This window comes from Perognathus longimembris, chromosome 13 (genome assembly GCF_023159225.1).
Source record: "Perognathus longimembris pacificus isolate PPM17 chromosome 13, ASM2315922v1, whole genome shotgun sequence".
Classification (NCBI taxonomy): Eukaryota; Metazoa; Chordata; class Mammalia; order Rodentia; family Heteromyidae; genus Perognathus; species Perognathus longimembris.
The window spans coordinates 1148359-1166011 of record NC_063173.1 but is presented as its reverse complement, the minus strand read 5'-3'; the positions used below and the strand labels follow the sequence as shown (position 1 = coordinate 1166011).

The window sequence follows — 17653 nt, the reverse complement described above, 5'->3', positions numbered from 1 at the left end:
CAAGTACAATAAGTGATCTAAAAGCTCTTACCATCCTGCCTTCCCAATCACTGAGGCAGCTGATCTGTAAAGGAACCAAGCACCCACTGATCCAGACAGGACAAAATATTTAAGACTCTAATCATTGCCACAGCATCTATGGACTCATTCCATGTTCTCAATGAGACACTGTTTGACATATGGACTCTCCTTTCCAAGAAATCATGCCTGCATAAAGGGATACAGACACAGAAGGAAATCTGGGTCTCATTACCGCAAAAGGCTCTCGTGTTATGGATTACTTAAAAACACACAAGCACAAACATTGTCTTTTGTTGTTGTTGTTCTACAACTAAACCTCTCAGTCAGTGGAACTCAGATGAATACTCCTTGGCTGGACAATTACCTCTCCTTGTGTCCAGGTGTTGCTGGAACATTCTAACAATAACTTACCCATTTAGAAAAGTGCAATAAAGTTGGAGCCCAGGTAGAGTTTTCCAAGCAGTACTGAGTCACACAATGTAAAGCCTGTTTAGCAGAGTCTCAGGGAAATTAAGGGATAAGCAGTCTTGGGAGTTCCTACACTAGATTCTCCCACAGCACAGCTGCTATAGGATACAAAAACACGGGAGAGGCAAGGGAAGAAACCTCACCACGAGAGGAGCCATATGGACCCTAGAATCAGGCACACCAGTGGCTTTGCCACTGGTTAATATGAGACCTTGGAAAACACAACTAATCTAGGTCTTGGTTTTCCTTAACTTTAAAAAACAGTCCAGAAGTATTTTCTTCTTCACAAAAGAAACTGATTCTCACAATTGCAAGAATTAAAGTAATCAATGTGATAGTGTCATGTATGGTTGTTACTACATTTCTATTTGTCAACTTACCCTTTTTTCAAAAGGGTTAGCTGTCTCTCAAGAAAGCACAGGCATCTTTGGTTCTATATAAAGGTTTTCCCGAGCCCCATCTGGTAGAACTATTTCTACTTCTTCATGTTCCACATACCTGGTATAAACTTCTAAATGCCTGATGAGACACTAGGGATTCAACAAATAGTTCCTGATTGATTTGATTATAAATCTGATGCCCTAGATAGGAATACAATCCCCCTGAGACTGGATGGATGCCTTAATTCCTGGTATACAGTTAGCCCTTGACATAGCACTTAAACTCAGTACCTTGCAGAATGCTACACTGGATTTTTAAGTCCAATACTACCATACATGCTTCATAAAACTGCTGACTCCAAGAAGTATGGAGAAGTGATGGGATCTTACAAGAAAACTAAATATTCATGTAATTTCCCATTTCATTTTATAGCAACTGTGTTAAAATGCTACACTAATTTTTTTGGTAAGAGGAGTGTACCCACCTTACTAGACATTACAAGTGTAGACAGCTATAAAAGCTATGAAAATCTAGGTAACAAGGCACTTCAAAGAAAACAAAAATAGAATCAAGAAACCTCCCTGAGTGGATTAAAGTAACAGGCCACACCACTAATGCTATTCCCGTTTCTCTTCCTGCTCCTTCCAGATCATTCTTTCGTTAGCAGCTACAGTGACAGTTGACAGCATAGCTGAGCCCAGGCCAGGTCCTTTCTTAAGCCCTCAGGACTGCCCACTTCACTGGGAACAAAACAGAAACTCCTCAGAGTGGCCCCCCGGCCCTGACTGACCTCTCCTCCTTCCTCTAATGTAAATCTTCCTATACACACCGTGTTCCAACCACACAGGTCGGGTCTACCCTGTCCCACCTTTCTCTCTTCCTTCCTTCCCTATCTTTTTCCTAGCTCCCTTCTCCCTTTGCCCCATTTTTCCTTCCTGTCTTCCCGCTTCCTTCATGTTTGCCTTGCCTTCCCTCTTTCCTCCCTTCCTTCATTCTCTCCTTCCTTCCTTCCCTTCTTCCCTCCTCTGTAATTCACTTATAAGTATTTCCTGTATGAAAAACTCATGTCACTTCATTCTACCATAATAAACTAGAGCTAAAAATATTTATCTCGACTTACAGGCAAAAAAGCTGAGCGTACTCGACTTGCTACAGTACAAGCTTGTTTCCCCACACCCCTGACCCTGAGTTTGGTAAGCATGTCACCTCATTCTTCCTTTGTCGTGCATGACCTCTGTGCTTCTTGCTCTCTCCCAGCAGTCTTCCCCTAACAGCAGTATAATTAGCTTTTAGCTTTCCCCACCTCCATGACGTTTCTCATTTACAGAGGTCTCTCTCCTCTGACTCTGTATCTGAAGTTGGTCCACTCATTCTCTATGATAGGACATTGTTTTATTAAGAAGCTGTCAATGAGCTCCTGTTTATTGGCTGTCTTCTTCAACGTGTCACAGAAGGAAAGAGCATGTGCTTTTGCTTTCTTCATTCTTATGTCTTCAAGCCCTAGCAAAGTGCCTGGCTTATAGGTGACTGCTAGTTGTTTATTTTTTATTTTTCAAATGAATGAATAGGGAAAATGACAAACGGTGACCTTCAAGGCGACACAACTTTGCCTAAAATTAAGACCAAAGCACACTGGCACAATGTACAGAGGTTTGAGTGTCACAGGCCACATAAACCCCAGATAGATCACTAGATAGCTCTTACCCCCAAGCACGTTACTGAATATCACTTTCTCAGGGGCTGCCTTTGGATTTGTCAAGCAAGGCGGAAATCTGTTGCTTTTACAGCTACGGTTACATCTCACTTCACTCTTACAGCCATCACGAATCTCAGGCAGGGCACTGCTTGGGAAGTCAACTCAAAGGGTTGTATGATTTGTTCTAAACTTCATGGTTGATAGAAAGGAACCAAGCCAGGAATAGATTTTGAAATGCTTGGTTTGTCATCCCCTTGTATCATGCCGTAATGACTTACTTCTTGTAAGGGCATTAATTAAAATAATATTGAGTGTTGAAGAACCACAAAGAGCAATCGTTTCTTTCTAGGAAAATTCTCCTAAGTCCTGACCAAAACTAGTAATGCTCTCTTCTTTAATAATTTCTTCACACATAAGTACTCTATATGCTACCTTTGGGAATAAGATAGATTAAGATATTTAGAAGGTCTCAAAGGATCCTTTAGGCTAACACTGTCATTTTATTGTTAATAATAAATATAATCAGCTCTGTTTGGCATATCTGGAAAGAAATCAAGAAAGCAAACACAATTTAAATATAGTAATTATTATGAATCACATGTCATAGTGCCTTTAATGTGAGAGAGGAAAGAAATGACAACTCAACAAATTAAACCTATAGTAATGAAGATGTGACAGTATTAAATTTTTAAGTACCTTTCTGGGTAGCTAGAATATGGCTTTGTAAACAATAGAACAGACTCATGTTTGCTGTTCATTCCAACCGCACATGTTTCCCCACGGAACTCAACCCCAAAGGATAGGAAGCCTGTTACTAACTCCTAACCACTGTACTCCTTGGTCTGCTTAAACCCCATTTAAAAATGATTTTCTTTTAAATTTTAAGTAAAAGATTCGGGAATTGCTTTTTCATGATCAAGCTAAATATTTTTATTAGCTCTCTCTATCAAACTAGGAAATCTGACTATATTTCCAATTGAAAAAGACAAAAGGTGACAAACTATTTTGGACGAAGTGCTAGTAGGCATAAAACATTTTAAGATGACTCATATATAGACACATCTATCTTTTGAGGTAAAAAAATAAATAAAATACCTTGAAAGTCCTCAGAATTAGGTAGCCTGACACCGCATACAAAGTAATCCTTATGATCATTCTGTGAATTTAACAAAGAATAAAATTATTTTTATGTATACAAAGCAAAGAAATGATAAGCCAGTTCTCTAAGAATTTGCCAGGTCAGGGCTGACTCAGAGGTAGTACTGTCTAAGACTCAAAACAATACCCTAGCTGTTGAAGCTGGATGAAGAGCACATGTGCTCTCACTACATTATCTTTCTGAATTTAGATAGGTATTTAAAATTGTAATAAAAACATGTCCAAGGAAATATCATAATAAATTATCATCATAAAAAAAAATCTTCTAAGCCAGACAGCACTGACTCACGCCTACAATCTTAGCGACTCCGAAATCAACCCCAGCAGGAAAGTCTACTGAGACTCTTATCTCCAATTAATCAGCTAAAAGCCAGAAGTGGCGTTGTAGCTGAAGCTGAAGAATGCCAGCCTAAGCTTAAAAGTGGTCAGGCCCTTGTTTCAAGCCTCAGTACCACCCCTCATCCCTAAAGACCGATCTATCTAGCTATCCATCTAGCTATCTATTAGATATTGATTGATAGGTAGATATAGATATACATATAGAGAGAGATATCTTCTGGTTAATTGCTATCTATAGATGAGAAAATTCAAATTATATTAGGCTTCTTCCCTGAAAATCAATTTTTTAATGTATTTATTTCCATTAGCAAAAGAACCATCAAATTTAGTGAATTTGACATATTTTGGGGCAGTACTGGAGATTAAACTCTGGTCTCAGCAAGTGTTCTATGAGTCCCACCCCGACGCTTTTGCTTTTTAGTTTGTTTTCCAGATCAGAGTCCCATGCTTCGCCTGCAGCCTGAACAATTACCCTCCTCCCGCTGCATCCTGAGTGGGTGGGATTATAGGCAGGCACCGCCAAGCTCATTTTCTAAGGAAAATCCTAAACACTTTCCCTGGTGGATTACTTGTTGTATTCATCTTAAAAATATAGATGGTTATCCTATCAATCTCTTAATAAAAATGAGTACGTACAGATTAATTAACAATTACTAATGTAAAAGCGGTATACATATACCTGCAGATATTGTCAGAAAAGTTACTAGAGGATAACGAGGATGAATACAAAGATAATAAAGAAATCAGAAATTAGGAGTAGTCCTACCACCCAATCAATATTTTTAAAAGATCAAAGTTTTCAAACAGACATTAGTGCCTGAATCACGGGTGAGCATATGATTAAGATCAGAGCAATGAGTTTTGCATTGAGAGGGAATTTCAAATGGAATTATCTTTCATAAAGAAAAATCTTCTCAGAAAATTGAAACTTACCAAATCAATTGGATAAATGTAGGAAAGCTCAGAGAGTAATTGCCTGCAACGAATTGTTAACTGAGCATTGGTCTTCAGAAAGAGTTCTCTAATGAGAAAAGAAAACAAAGTACATTCATTAAAAAAATATGCTTGCATGCTTTCTAACATTTACTGCTACATAATTTGTGCAGAGGGAGATTAAATTGGTCTATACTATGTCACTGACTTTCAGAAGAAGAAGCAAGCATAATAACTACCATGAGTCCTACCTACCTTGTTCCTTAAGGTGACTTAAATGTATATACTATAGTTATACACTACAAAAACTAAGCTATTGTGTGCCCACCACCATGCTAAGAGATGAAAAGATACAAATAACCATTCACTGGCCTGCTACTCTACAGCAGGAGCAAAACAAATGGCTTTGTTCAATTATTTCAACAACTCTAGTAGGTTGCTGTTATTATACCCACTTACAAACAGGGGAAACAAGATTTGCAGAGGCCTACTAAACTAAGCAAGATTTAATATTCGTTATCAAGTGAAGCCAATTTGACTTGAAGAAAGATACATCTGGTATATCTTTAAAATAGTCTGACTCACAACTATGTGCTGTAACTACCTCAAACAACAAGCTATTGCAATGTTAAAAAAATAATAAAGTAAAAAGAAGAAATAAACAAAAAGTAAAACAAGACTTGGTTCTTCCCTTACACTACTTAAAAAAACAAAGTAAGGGGCTGGGAATAAATGGCCTACTGGCAAGAGTGCTTGCCTAGCATACATGAAGCCCTGGGTTCGATTCCTCAGCACCACATATATACAAAAGGCCAAAAGGGGCGCTGTGGCTCAAGTGGTAGAGTGCTAGCCTTGAGCAAAAAGAAGCCAGGGACAGTGCTCAGGCCTTGAGTTCAGGCCCCAGGACTGGCAAAAGAAAAAAAGAAAAGAAAAAAGCATAAAGTACTACAGAATAAGTTAACTACCCAAACTGTTAGCAATTTGAGAAAGATTTAGAATATACTCTAGGTCCATCCAGATGGAATGCAAATGTTGTAGATTATCTGGATTTCTTTGAACGGACATATATAAATTAAGTTTTGCCTTTACAACAACAAAAAAGTTGTAGTAGAATGAAGCAGAATGCTTGGTTATACTAAAAGATGAATGGGCTGTTTGTTCTACATTCTAAACACAGAGAACCTAAAACCTTCGGAAATTTCCAAGTGACAGAAGTGTTTTTTTATTCATAAGAAGCCTCATTTGATCATAACAGAGGTTATACTAATGAGGGGGTTAGTGTGGGAACCTTAGGACAGACTAGAGATAGAACTGACCACTGGAGAGGTCTAGTCATTAGAGCCCCACACATCAACCTCTATGAAGAGGGGCAAGGGAGCTGTAGATCAAGGAGAATGCCCTCACACTGTGCCCTCTGGGAATCTTCCATCAGCTTGTTTACTTGTATCCTTGGCAATATTCCTTATAATAAAGAAGCCAATATTAGGGCTTCTTTTAATTTCCTTTTGCCATCTTAGTAAACTACAAATTTGTAAGAAATGTTGGGTCTACAATCTGGGACCTTTGTATGCAATCAGTGGGAGATGATACTCTTGTGAAACCAAGTAGAAGTAGACATGTCTTTTGGTAGATAGTGTCCAAACTGAATTAAATTACAGTATATTAATTGGTGCTTGCTGGAGAACCTGGTGCCAACAGTGTTGTATGTAAGAATTAGAAAAGCACTGATTGCTCTGATTTAAACAGCACTAAAGATTAAATGGGGTCTAGTTCTGGTGTTGTCTGTGAACCAGGCAAATAGAAATTTCCCATCTTCGAATTGTGAAAATTAAAGATCTAAGGTTCTTTCCAGATCTAATATTCTTAAGGCCTTCATTATCAAGGTTGTTTCTAAAAGAAAACTGTAGGTTGGCAGGACTTTCCAGGAAGTGAAAATGAAAGAAAAGAGGTGATAATGCATAAAGAATGTAGTAGGAAAAATAAAGAGAAAAACTAAAATTAACCATAGTCGTATAATGTCAAACTTCCTATTGAAGGGTATTTGAAAACTAGCAAAAGAATCATCATGTTAAGAAGAGGAAAAAAGAATGGCATTTTAAGAGGAAAGGCCTGACAGTGCATAAAAAATGAGCTAGCGATGGAGGGTCTGAGGGTTCCGAGATCTAATTCCTCTCTAGACATTGTCCTACTAGGCACTGTTGAGGTCATCTGAAAATCTCCAAGAAATACAAACAGGACCAGGTACCAGTGGCTCATGCCCATGTCACCAGCTACTTCGCAGGCTAAACTTGGAATAATCATGACTAGAGCTATGATTGTTTGCTGGCCTGGGCAAAAAAAATTTGTTTCAAAAGAAAAAGTTGGGTATAGTGGCACGTGCCTGTCATTACAGCTATGTATAAAGCATAAGCAGAATAATGGAGGACCACTCCTGTGCAGCGCAGATCCTATCTCAAAAACAGCCAGCACAAAAAGTGCCCGAGGCAGGGCTCAAGCAGGAACGGCTGCCGAGCAGCACTATGTCCTGAATTTGAAATCCCTACATTACCAAAACCAAAATAGCAAAAAGAAAGAAGAAGACAGAAAGTGAGAGAGAAAGGAGTTAGTCTAAAGAAATTATTGAAATAAAAACTGTAAAGGTAATTGCACGCAGGAGACAGGAAGAGGGGAAGATTCCCATCGTAAGCGGCAGTGCTGTAGGTCCTGAGAAGCTACAACAATGTTGGTGTTTCTGATTATGATGACAGAGTAGGAGCTTTTGTAACTGGCTTCCTGCACAGTGCATGGCACACAATAAGTATGAATGAATATTGGTGGAATAAATACACGGCCTTCTGAGATGAATGGGATGTGCGTCAACACCAGCGAACACTTCCAATCCACCTCCACACGTGCCAGGAGGGCCGACTCACGCTCGGAGCGGCCTTTCTCGGTGCGGCCTTTACCTTTTGGCAGTGCACTCCTTCCTCAGCTCGTCCAGGGATTCCTTCTGGAGTTGAAGCTTGACGTGCTCCGTTGAAAATGTGCTGCCTGGAGAGAGAGAGATGGAAGGAGACAATTCCAGATGTGACACTGCACACTGACAGGACGGCTCAACCATGCCCTTTGTGGCAGAGCCCAGTTCAGTTCCCTAATTGTGAGAGGGAAAGGAAAGGTCAGAAAGCAAAGCACAAAGTGTAAGGTCCCTGGAGGGATTAACCAGAACAAACTTCCTACGGACTCACTCTACATACAAGTCCAGCCCCTTGCAGGAGCTCAAGAGCAGGATTCTAGTACTCTCAGCCCACAGATTTTTGGAGGGCTGACCAAGAAACCTTGATGAGATCTCAAAATTCAGACTTTACTTTTAAAAAAAGACCAGTTAATTTATTCTCAACCACAAATGCTATGTAAGAACATTACTGCAATATAAAGTGTAGCGCAGGAAAAAATATCTGCCTTTTGATTACTATAATATAGTTCATACATACAAGTAGTTTTTATGAACTTCCATCTTGGTCATAAATATAAGTAGTTTTAGTGAAAAATCACAGGGTACAGGAAATGTGTATTCTGATTTTTCCATATTATGTCATAAGCAGTTTTACATGTTGACAGTCTGAAGTTATAGTTGTATAAAACTTAACTCCGTAGATGTGATTATAGGACTATTCCACATTTTATCTGATACCCTCATATACCAATCCCATTACAGAACATTTAATTTCCTTTAAGTGTTTGTTTTAGCATTCTAATGATTAATACTTGTATTTATACGCCTAAGTTTTATGTTTCTAGCAACTTTTTAACCCCAATTTTGTGATCATAAAATCCTTTTACATCTTCCTGCTGTGAGAAAATGAGAGCTTCTTACATTCATGACAATCCAGGCCTGCTTCTAACACCAGAGGTCCTTCACCATAGAGATTCCAATACACAAAATTTCATATTATTTACAAAGGAGTTGGGTTCCATGAATTGTGATCCAGTAAGAAAAGATACCAAAAACTCTTCTCCTATAGGAAGAATAGAAAGTAGGTTTATCTGAGCACAATATCCACCACCTGAGTAGTTTTAGTGTTCGGCGCGGGCCATGGAACCCAGGGCCTTGAGCAGGCTAGGCGAGTGTTCAAGCACTGAGCCACACTCCAATCCTGAGCAGTTTTGCCAATGCATACCTACGTGGATATTATACTCCTCTCTCAGTTACACTTTAAAGACCAGTAAGTGGAAAACTACATGTCCTAAACAAAACTTCGTGAAGGAACACTATCTTCGTTAGCTCCTAATCCCTCCCCCAAATCTCCATCTTCATGATTTCATAAGATATTAAGGTGAGTGTTTAATTCTCAATAAGGTGAGGAGTAACTCTGCATGCTATGCGACTGTATAGAATCATTAGGGATCTCACCACTGAAACTCTCTCCCGTCTGTCTCCAGTGTCCTTGTAACGTGTGCCCATCGTGTGTGAAGTGTCAGCTTATGATCGCTTTCCTTTCTGTCATTCCTGATAATAGTATCTGTATGTCTTCCTTTTTACTTGGTCAGTCTGACATCAGACTAACAATTTTAGTGATCTCTTCAAATAACTGGCTTTGGCACTATCCAATGTTTCTTGTGTTATTTGTTTCATTGATTTCTGCCCTTTATTATTTCCTTCCTTCTGCTTGAATTGGACTTAATTTATTCTTTTTCTGTTAAAGAACAAGTTTAATTATCAATTGCTGATCTTCTTCTTTTTAAATGTTATTAAAATGCTATAAAATTTCCTCTAAACTTGCATGCCTCCAAATGTTTAGATATCCATTTTCATCCAACTCCAAATATTTTCTAATTTGCCTTATTTTTTCTTTGACCCATGGTTTCTTATATGTATGCAATGCAATCAAACAGATGAATTTTTCTAGCCACCTACTTTATTTCTGCTTTGGCGAGAGAACGAGCTTTGTAAAATTTTAATAATTTTGTATTTTTTATGGTACCAAATATATTCTAATGAATGTTTCATGTTTACTTGGGCAAAAGTATATTCTGCATGGCTCAGAGAAATAGTATTATTGCATGGTGAAGTTTTTTTGTTTGTTGGTGGTATGAAGGTTTGGTTTAATGGTCGCTTGAATCATACCTGGAAATCTTTTGCTTTAGTTATTTCTTCAGACAGGGTCTGTTTTTGCCTGGGGTCAGCCTTGGACCCTAATCCTTATACTTCAATCTCCTGCATTTTGTTATCATAGGCATGAACCACCACATGTGGCTTGTTGGTTTGTTTTGTCAGTCACAGGACTTGAACTCTAGGCCTGGGCGCTGTCCCTGAGCTCTTTTGATCAAAGCTAGTGCTCTACCAATTGAGCCACAGCGCCACTTCTGGTTTTCTGGGGGTCAACTGGAGATAGGAGTCTCACAGACTTTCCTACCTGAGTTGGCTTTGAACCTCGATCCTCAGATCTCAGACTCCTGAGTAGTTGGGATTACAGGCATGAGCCACCAGCACTTAGTGGCTTATTTGTTGAGCTGGAGATCTTACTAACTTTCCCAGAGTAATCATGAACTACAACCCTCGCCGAGAAGCTTCTGAGAAGCTTTAATTTATACACATGCTCCACTCCATGAACATGACAAGATCTTTTGTTCTTACTAATTTTCTTTTTAGTCGTTCTATCAATTAGTGAAAGCTGGATGTTGCGGTTTCCAACTGTAATTTGTGCATCTGGCAATTTTCCTGACAAGCACAAGAGGCTTTTAACTGTCCCCTGGAATTGCAGAATCTGTAGTGCTTCTCTTAGAGACTTAATACTGTGGTTCTAAGGGAAAGATTATGTTTTTCTTACAAGAATAGTGACCCCCCGCTCCTCCAAAACTAGACCTCACCTTTCCTTTCCTGGCCTATCTTCAATCTTTGTGAACATAAAATGAAGGCATATGCTGAAGGTGTGAGTGACCTTACTGTTTAATGTATCACATGAACCCATACTTGGCCATGAATAATCTTTTCAAAGCTTCGGGGAAAGCCGGGAGCTGGTGGCTCATTCCTGTAATCCTAGCTACTCGGGAAGCTGAGATCTGAGGACCATGGCTCAAAGCCAGCCGGGGCAGGAAGTCAACGTGAGATTCCTATCTCCAATTAATTACCAGAGAAGTGGAAGTGGCAAAAATGGCTCAAAGTGGTAGACCACAAGCCTTGAGCACAAAAGCTCAGAGATAGCACCGGGGCCTTGAGTTTAGCCCCACGACCGCCCCCCCCCCCGCCCCCCATAAAAAGCTTTTGGTGACTTATTTTACTTTCTCATACAGAAGCCCCAACTTCTTCCCATTTTCTGTGACTGAGGGAAGTACTCCATCCTCTTTCCTTGTGCTACCTTTCTTTACATAGCAGGTTACTTGGCTACCCGGAGGTCTTAGCTCTCTGAAAGTTAAGAACTTGTACATTATCCAGCCTTCTTCTTAGTGTGGACATCAAAATCCTTCCAGCTTCCTTTTCTTTTCTTTTTTTTCTTTCTTTGTTTTGTTCTCATCCTCTGACTTGAACTCAGACCCTGGGTGCAGACCTGTGCTCTTCCACTTGAGCCATAGCTCCATTTCTGGGCTTTTTTGGTAGTTTAGTGGAGAAAACCTTCCTGCCAGGGCTGACTTCGAACCATGAGCCTCAGATCTCAGCCTCCTGAGTAGCAAGGATTAAGGTGTGAGCCACCAACACCTTTTTGTATTTTCCTGTTCCGTTTGGGCCACTTGCTCTATATAATGTGGTCTTGTTCATTGTTTTCTTTAAATATCTGATGCCCTTGCTCTCTCTTGTAATCTATGAGTAAGTGCTTAGAATGGTTAGTGGAGACTCATGGGGATACAGGTTTCTTTGAATCTATACAGACTCTTCTATACAAGAGGTTTCATTGCCCAGTGCAGCTCAGGTAAGTGAGTGGGCCTGTTGACCAGCAGGCCTTCCTTTAAGATGTCTATGTTGGGAGAAGGCAATTCCTTTAAACTAGCACAAAGGTCAAATAAAGAGATGTTATTTTGAGACTGTGTTATTTCAGGGTATTTCACTCTTAAGTATATATGTCTTTCATGTTTTCCTCTGGATAGATATAAAGGTTCACAGTCACTTTACGCTCTGCTCTCCATCTTTGTACCATGCCAGACACTCACACCTTGGGACCTAACCAAGTCAAGAGTCCATTATGTTTAAAAGTAGTGAAAGTAAGTATTCTAAGAAGTTACTCAGATACACAGAGAATGGGCCAGGAGGCATACCTACTCTGACTACTGCTCTGGTTGGTTCCTAATCTTTACCATTGGAAATTTCAAGCATCAAGCTTCTAAGGACAATTTGCCAGGCACCTCCATTGCAGCCTTTTCCATTTCCATTCTGGACCAGTCTCATCCAAATAGTCCTATCTACTTATTGTCAAAGTCTTAGCTCATCTGATGGTCCCTCTTTTGGTTCTCACCACGGCCATGGATTTACTCTAAATGTACTATTATGTCAAAGGGAGCGAAGGAAAGCAAATGTATGTGCTTGGTTTGCCATCTTCCAAAAATGCTTTCTGAAATACTCGGCTCTGTCCAGGTATATATCAATGTTCCAATCAGTTAAGTAAGATGGCGCCTCTATTCAACATGAACACAGTCAGCCATCATAATTTTAATAACCAAATGTCAACGTTGGCTTCTGTAAATCTAATAGCTAAAGATTATGAATCTTGCTTCCACCAACAAAACACAACATGAATTCTTCAAACTTTCTCTCCCCAGAGAGTTTGGTCTCAGATTGGCCAAGGGCCAGCTCCCATCAAAGTTACAGTTAAAAGCGACAGACAATCATTCTTCTGGGTTTTCCACATCATGTCAGATGACCCAAAAGGAATACATTTGCACTGCTCTGGCTTCTTTCCCTTGTAAAATGCCTCTTCTGTACTATGATTTATTATGCTGCCCTTCTCAAGGGCTAGGAGATATTTCTTGCCATAGTTCTTGCAAAATTGCAATTGACTATATTTCATTATGATGTTTAAAAACTTGGACATAAGAAACAGCATGCTAAATTCCTCTCAGAATTTTGTGCTAAGAGAAGTTTTTCCTCTCATTAAATAACTGGTGCGTTCCCTTGAAGCAGGGAATGGGAAGCAACGGAGGCTTTTCACATCTCTCTCTACACAACTGGTTTGACTGCTGAGGTGAGAGCTCATTTTACTTCTTAAGAACAAAGGACAGGCCTTGGGGCCACGCTGTATTTAGACAATGTACTATCTGAAATTTCTGATGTAGGAATCAGAAAGGGTCCTAAACTTTCAGATTTGGGAATCAGAAAGACCTACGTTAAAATCCTTCTTAAGTTGTGTGTGTGTGTGTGTGTGTGTGTGTGTGTGTGTGTTAGGCTGCACAATCATACTCTTTTGCTTTAGGGGGGAAAAAAAAAGCCCAGGGGCAGCACTCATGCACTGAATTCAAGACCCAGGACTGGCACCCACACATACACACAAACACGCACACACAAAGTAAGCTGGGTGCCAGTGGCTCAAGCCTGTCATTCTAAGCTACTCAGGAGGAGAAGGTCTAAGGATTACGATTTGAAGCTCAGGTAGCAAAGTCCATAAAACTCATCTCTTCCAATTAACCACCAAAAAGTCAGAAGTCGAGCTGTGGCTCAAGTAGCAGAGTGCCATTCTCGAGTGAAAAGGCTAAGGGACAGAATTCAGGCCCTGAGTTCAAGCCTCAGTACTGGCAATGAGTCAAGCAAAAAAGAAATTTAAAAATGTAAGGAGTGGGGCTGTGGCTCAAAGTGCTAGAGTACCAGACTTGAGCGAAAGAGTTCAGGGACAGAGTCCAGGCCTTGAGTTCAAGCCCTACAACTGATAAAACTATTTTATAAAAGTAGAGAAGTAACTTTTTGACCCATGACCTTTTGCTAGAAACTAAAGCAGTGATGAGATCCATTGTGATGTGCGTTTTAGCAAAGATAGAGGCCAAAAGAATACAGTAATTTACTGACCAAGAAGATAGGAAAATAGAAAACAGGCACAAGTTTCTCAGAAAATGACAAGAAACTACCATAATGGATGAGAATTTCATTAAAAAATTGTTATTTTGGCAATAGCTTCTTATTCTCTGAAATGACCAAGAAAATGTATTTCTCCAAATCTGAGCAATAAAAGCTGAGACAATTGACTTCTGCTGCATAACACTGTGTCCTCAAAAGAATGTATTTGTGGGCTGGGAATGTGGCTGAGTGGTAGAGCGCTTTCCTAGCACGCATGAAGCCCTGGGTTCGATTCCCCAGCACCACATACACCCAGAAAAAAAAAAAAAAGCCAGAAGTGGTGCTGTGGCTCAAGTGGCAGAGCGCTAGCCTTGAGCACAAAGAAGCCAGGGACAGTACTGGGCCCTGAGTTGAAGCCTCATGACTGGCCAAAGGAAGGAAAGAAGGGGTGGGAGGAAGGACGGAAAAAGAGAGAGAGAGAGAGAAAGATCATTAAACAACTCTGAAATAAGATTAACAGTACACAAGCAATTTCCTAAACATACCACACCTTCTGGTGACTTCTTGAACAATCTGAGGTGTATCTTAATTCCATTTTGAAACAATCAGTTAAGACAAAACCTTACATTTCAAAAATCTTTCCTTATCCCAAAGCAGTTTCTCTTTCCTTTTTTACTTGCTAATAGTGTCTTGGAATAATCCACTAGAGCCAAACTATCAGGCCAAAGCAGAAAATTTTACACAAGCCACTTTGACAGAAAAGAAGGCTTTTCTCACAATTCCTACACTTGTAGAAGACTCTGTAATAAAATTAATACCACTTCCCAGGATCACTACAGTGTACTAGATTTCTATCAACATCTGTTCATAAAAGGCCTAGAGTCTACTCAACACATTTCCTTAAGAACAATGTTTCACATCATTGTTTCTGAACCCAATTCCCAGCAAACTAATTTTTATAGCGTACTGCTTCTCAAAAAGATTGAGTTAGGACATAAGTCCCTGCAAAACAATAAAATTAGTTAGTGAAAAGGTGATGTGGCTTGAGACAGTAATGAGGAAAAAGCTGCTCTATATTAAACGCTCTAAGTTAAACCAGTGGGGCAGTGGGGTTCCCCCACTGGCACAGCACGGCCACGGGCGGGTCAGCGGCAGAGCAGGAACTCGTCTCCCTCTTTCTAAATCACCTTGTTGCAAAGTATTTTTATAAGCATAAAATACACCATAGGTATTTGGCACTATTTTGACCAGCTATCCTTACTGAACAGATACGTTTCAAGATGAAGAATTCCTTTATAATCAGTAGCAAAGTCAAGATTAAAAATTAGGCAGCACTGACTCTGTAGCCTAACTGCGCTCCTGAGGGCAGAATCAAGTGTCTAAATACAAAGTATGTCTTTGGTTATCAAGTACAACCACTATGAAACGCATGGCTCCCCCCGAAGATGAGGAGCGACCAGTAAATCAATGTGTGTATACAGATATCAAGCTACCTCCCCTCCCCGTGCCTGCATTTCCTTCTTCTTATAGAAGGGACCAGGTACCCACAGTAGGCCTCCCCAGGGAGCCCTCTGATGTTTGTAACATTCAGGGAAATTGAATACTCTCATCTCAAAAACACATATGGGCCAGGAACCCTTGGCTTACACCACTAATTTTAGCTACTTAAGATGCTGGGGATGACAGTTCAAAGCCAGCCCAGGCAGGAAAGTCCGTGAGACTTTTATCTCCAATAACTACTCAGAAAAGGCCAGAAGTGGCTCAAGTGGTAGAGGGCTAGCCTTGAGCACAAAGAGGCTCAGGGACAGGGCTCAGGCCCAGAGTTCAAGCCCCAGGACTGGCAAAAATAAAAATCCCCATAAGTAAAAGCAAAGAGAGGCCTTCTGATGTATAAACTCAGTGTCATAATGAGGTGTGGTTTCAAGTGGTAGAACACCAGTTTTGAGTGTTCTAAAAAAAAATCATGCAAGAGCAAGAGGCCAAGTTCAAGCCCAGTACTGCCCAGAAAAAGAAAAGAGGTTTTCAAAAAATCTGCCAACACTGATATTTCACAAAACAAACACATGAAATAATGGTCAACTTTTATTAGAATTCAGGAAAATACAAATTAGAACTGCAAGAAGATTCTATAAGCAACCCACCAAATAAGGCTAAAAAAAATTTTTAAGAGCATCAAATGCTGACAAGGATGTAGGACCAGAGCACTAGCAGACAGAGAGAGAAGTCAAAACTATTCTGAAGAACTTTTGAGCACAATCTACTAAATCTGAACATAGATAAGTACAATGTCTGAGTAATTCTACTTCCGGCCTCTATCCAACTGAAATGCCTAATTAACTTCCTTAGAAAACGTACACTAGAACAAACACAGAAATGTCGACTAGGATGGTGCCAAACTGAAAATTACTGAAACCAACAGCAAGGGTAAGTAAGTAAACACAAACACACGCACGTAACGGACTGCTACGGGGGGCAGAATGGGTGCCCTCAACGTGACTGAGCAGTCTGCTGCCGTGGCTGCAGCTGGCCGTAGAGATGGAGTTGTGCGGCTTTCTCTAGGTTTCCTTTCCAAAGTACTTCAAACATTACTCTCAACGTAAAGACGTTCTCTCAAAGTATGTGCACAAGATGGGCACCTGACCTGATGGGAAGAAGGAAGGGGAACGGCAAGCGGGCGGGGCTGCTGGGGGGCCCCCCACTCACCTTCGCCCTGTAGCGCCAGCTGCTGCTTCTGGAGCGAGGCCGCCTCCCGCCCCAACGCTTTCTTCTGTCTTTCCAGTTCATTTCGAAGCACCAAAATTTTTAGTTGTAGGCACTCACTTTCCTTTTTCTAAAGAAATAAAATCACAGGTAAATTTAGAAATATACAAGTCCTGACCATGAGTAATTCCACACTTACAAGGTTTCAAACAAGGAAGGGCTTAATACTCCTCCAATCTATAACGCGGAGTAACCTAATTACCAGCACCTACAAGCAAAGGATATAGAACTAAGCCAAGCACAGACCTTTTTTTTCATAACTGGGATGTGAACTCGGGACCTCGTGTTTGCGGAGTCAGGCAGGCAAGCCCGAGGGCCTCCCTAACCTGTGATGCCCCCGCCAAGGCCATACACCCTCGCCAGCTTTTGTTGTTTGTTTTCTTATTCATTTACTTTTTTTTTTTTTTGCCAGTCCTGGGGCTTGAACTCAGGGCCTGAGCACTGTCCCTGGCTTCTTCCTGCTCAAGGCTAGCACTCTACCTCTTGAGCCACAGCGCCACTTCTGGCTTTTTCTGTGTATGTGGTACTGAGGAATCGAACCCAGGGCTTCATGTATTCGAGGCAAGACTAGGCCACATTCCCAGCCCCCATTCATTTACTTTTATTTCTATTCTCTGGAAGTATTTTTTTTTTTTTGCAAATTGTTATTGTAAAGGTGATGTACAGAGGGGTTACATTCCACAAGTCAGGTGATGAGTACACTTGTTTTTGAACCATGCCGCCCCTTCCCTTGCTCTCTGTGTTTTTCCTTCCTGTCCTCAACACCAACTTGTAGAGTTCATTCTCCACATAGTGTCCAGTGAGTCCCACAGCTGCATTTGCTCGCCTTTTGTCCCTCCACTTCTGTGTCCTCTTTATCCTCCCAAGGACAGATAAATGAACAAATAAGACAAAAGGAAAACACGACAAAAATACCAACAAAGAAAAAAAGACCCTCTGTTTCC

General features: G+C 40.4%; 1 protein-coding gene across 1 annotated transcript in view; it reads right to left on the bottom strand.

Moving 5' to 3' along the window:
- Positions 1 to 17653, bottom strand: part of Uvrag (UV radiation resistance associated) — a 249916-nt gene that overhangs the window by 99097 nt on the left and 133166 nt on the right. Inside the window, 4 exon segments of the mRNA XM_048360028.1 lie at positions 3662 to 3722; positions 4997 to 5084; positions 7942 to 8026; positions 16653 to 16779. Of these exon segments, the coding sequence (XP_048215985.1) occupies positions 3662 to 3722; positions 4997 to 5084; positions 7942 to 8026; positions 16653 to 16779 (361 nt within the window).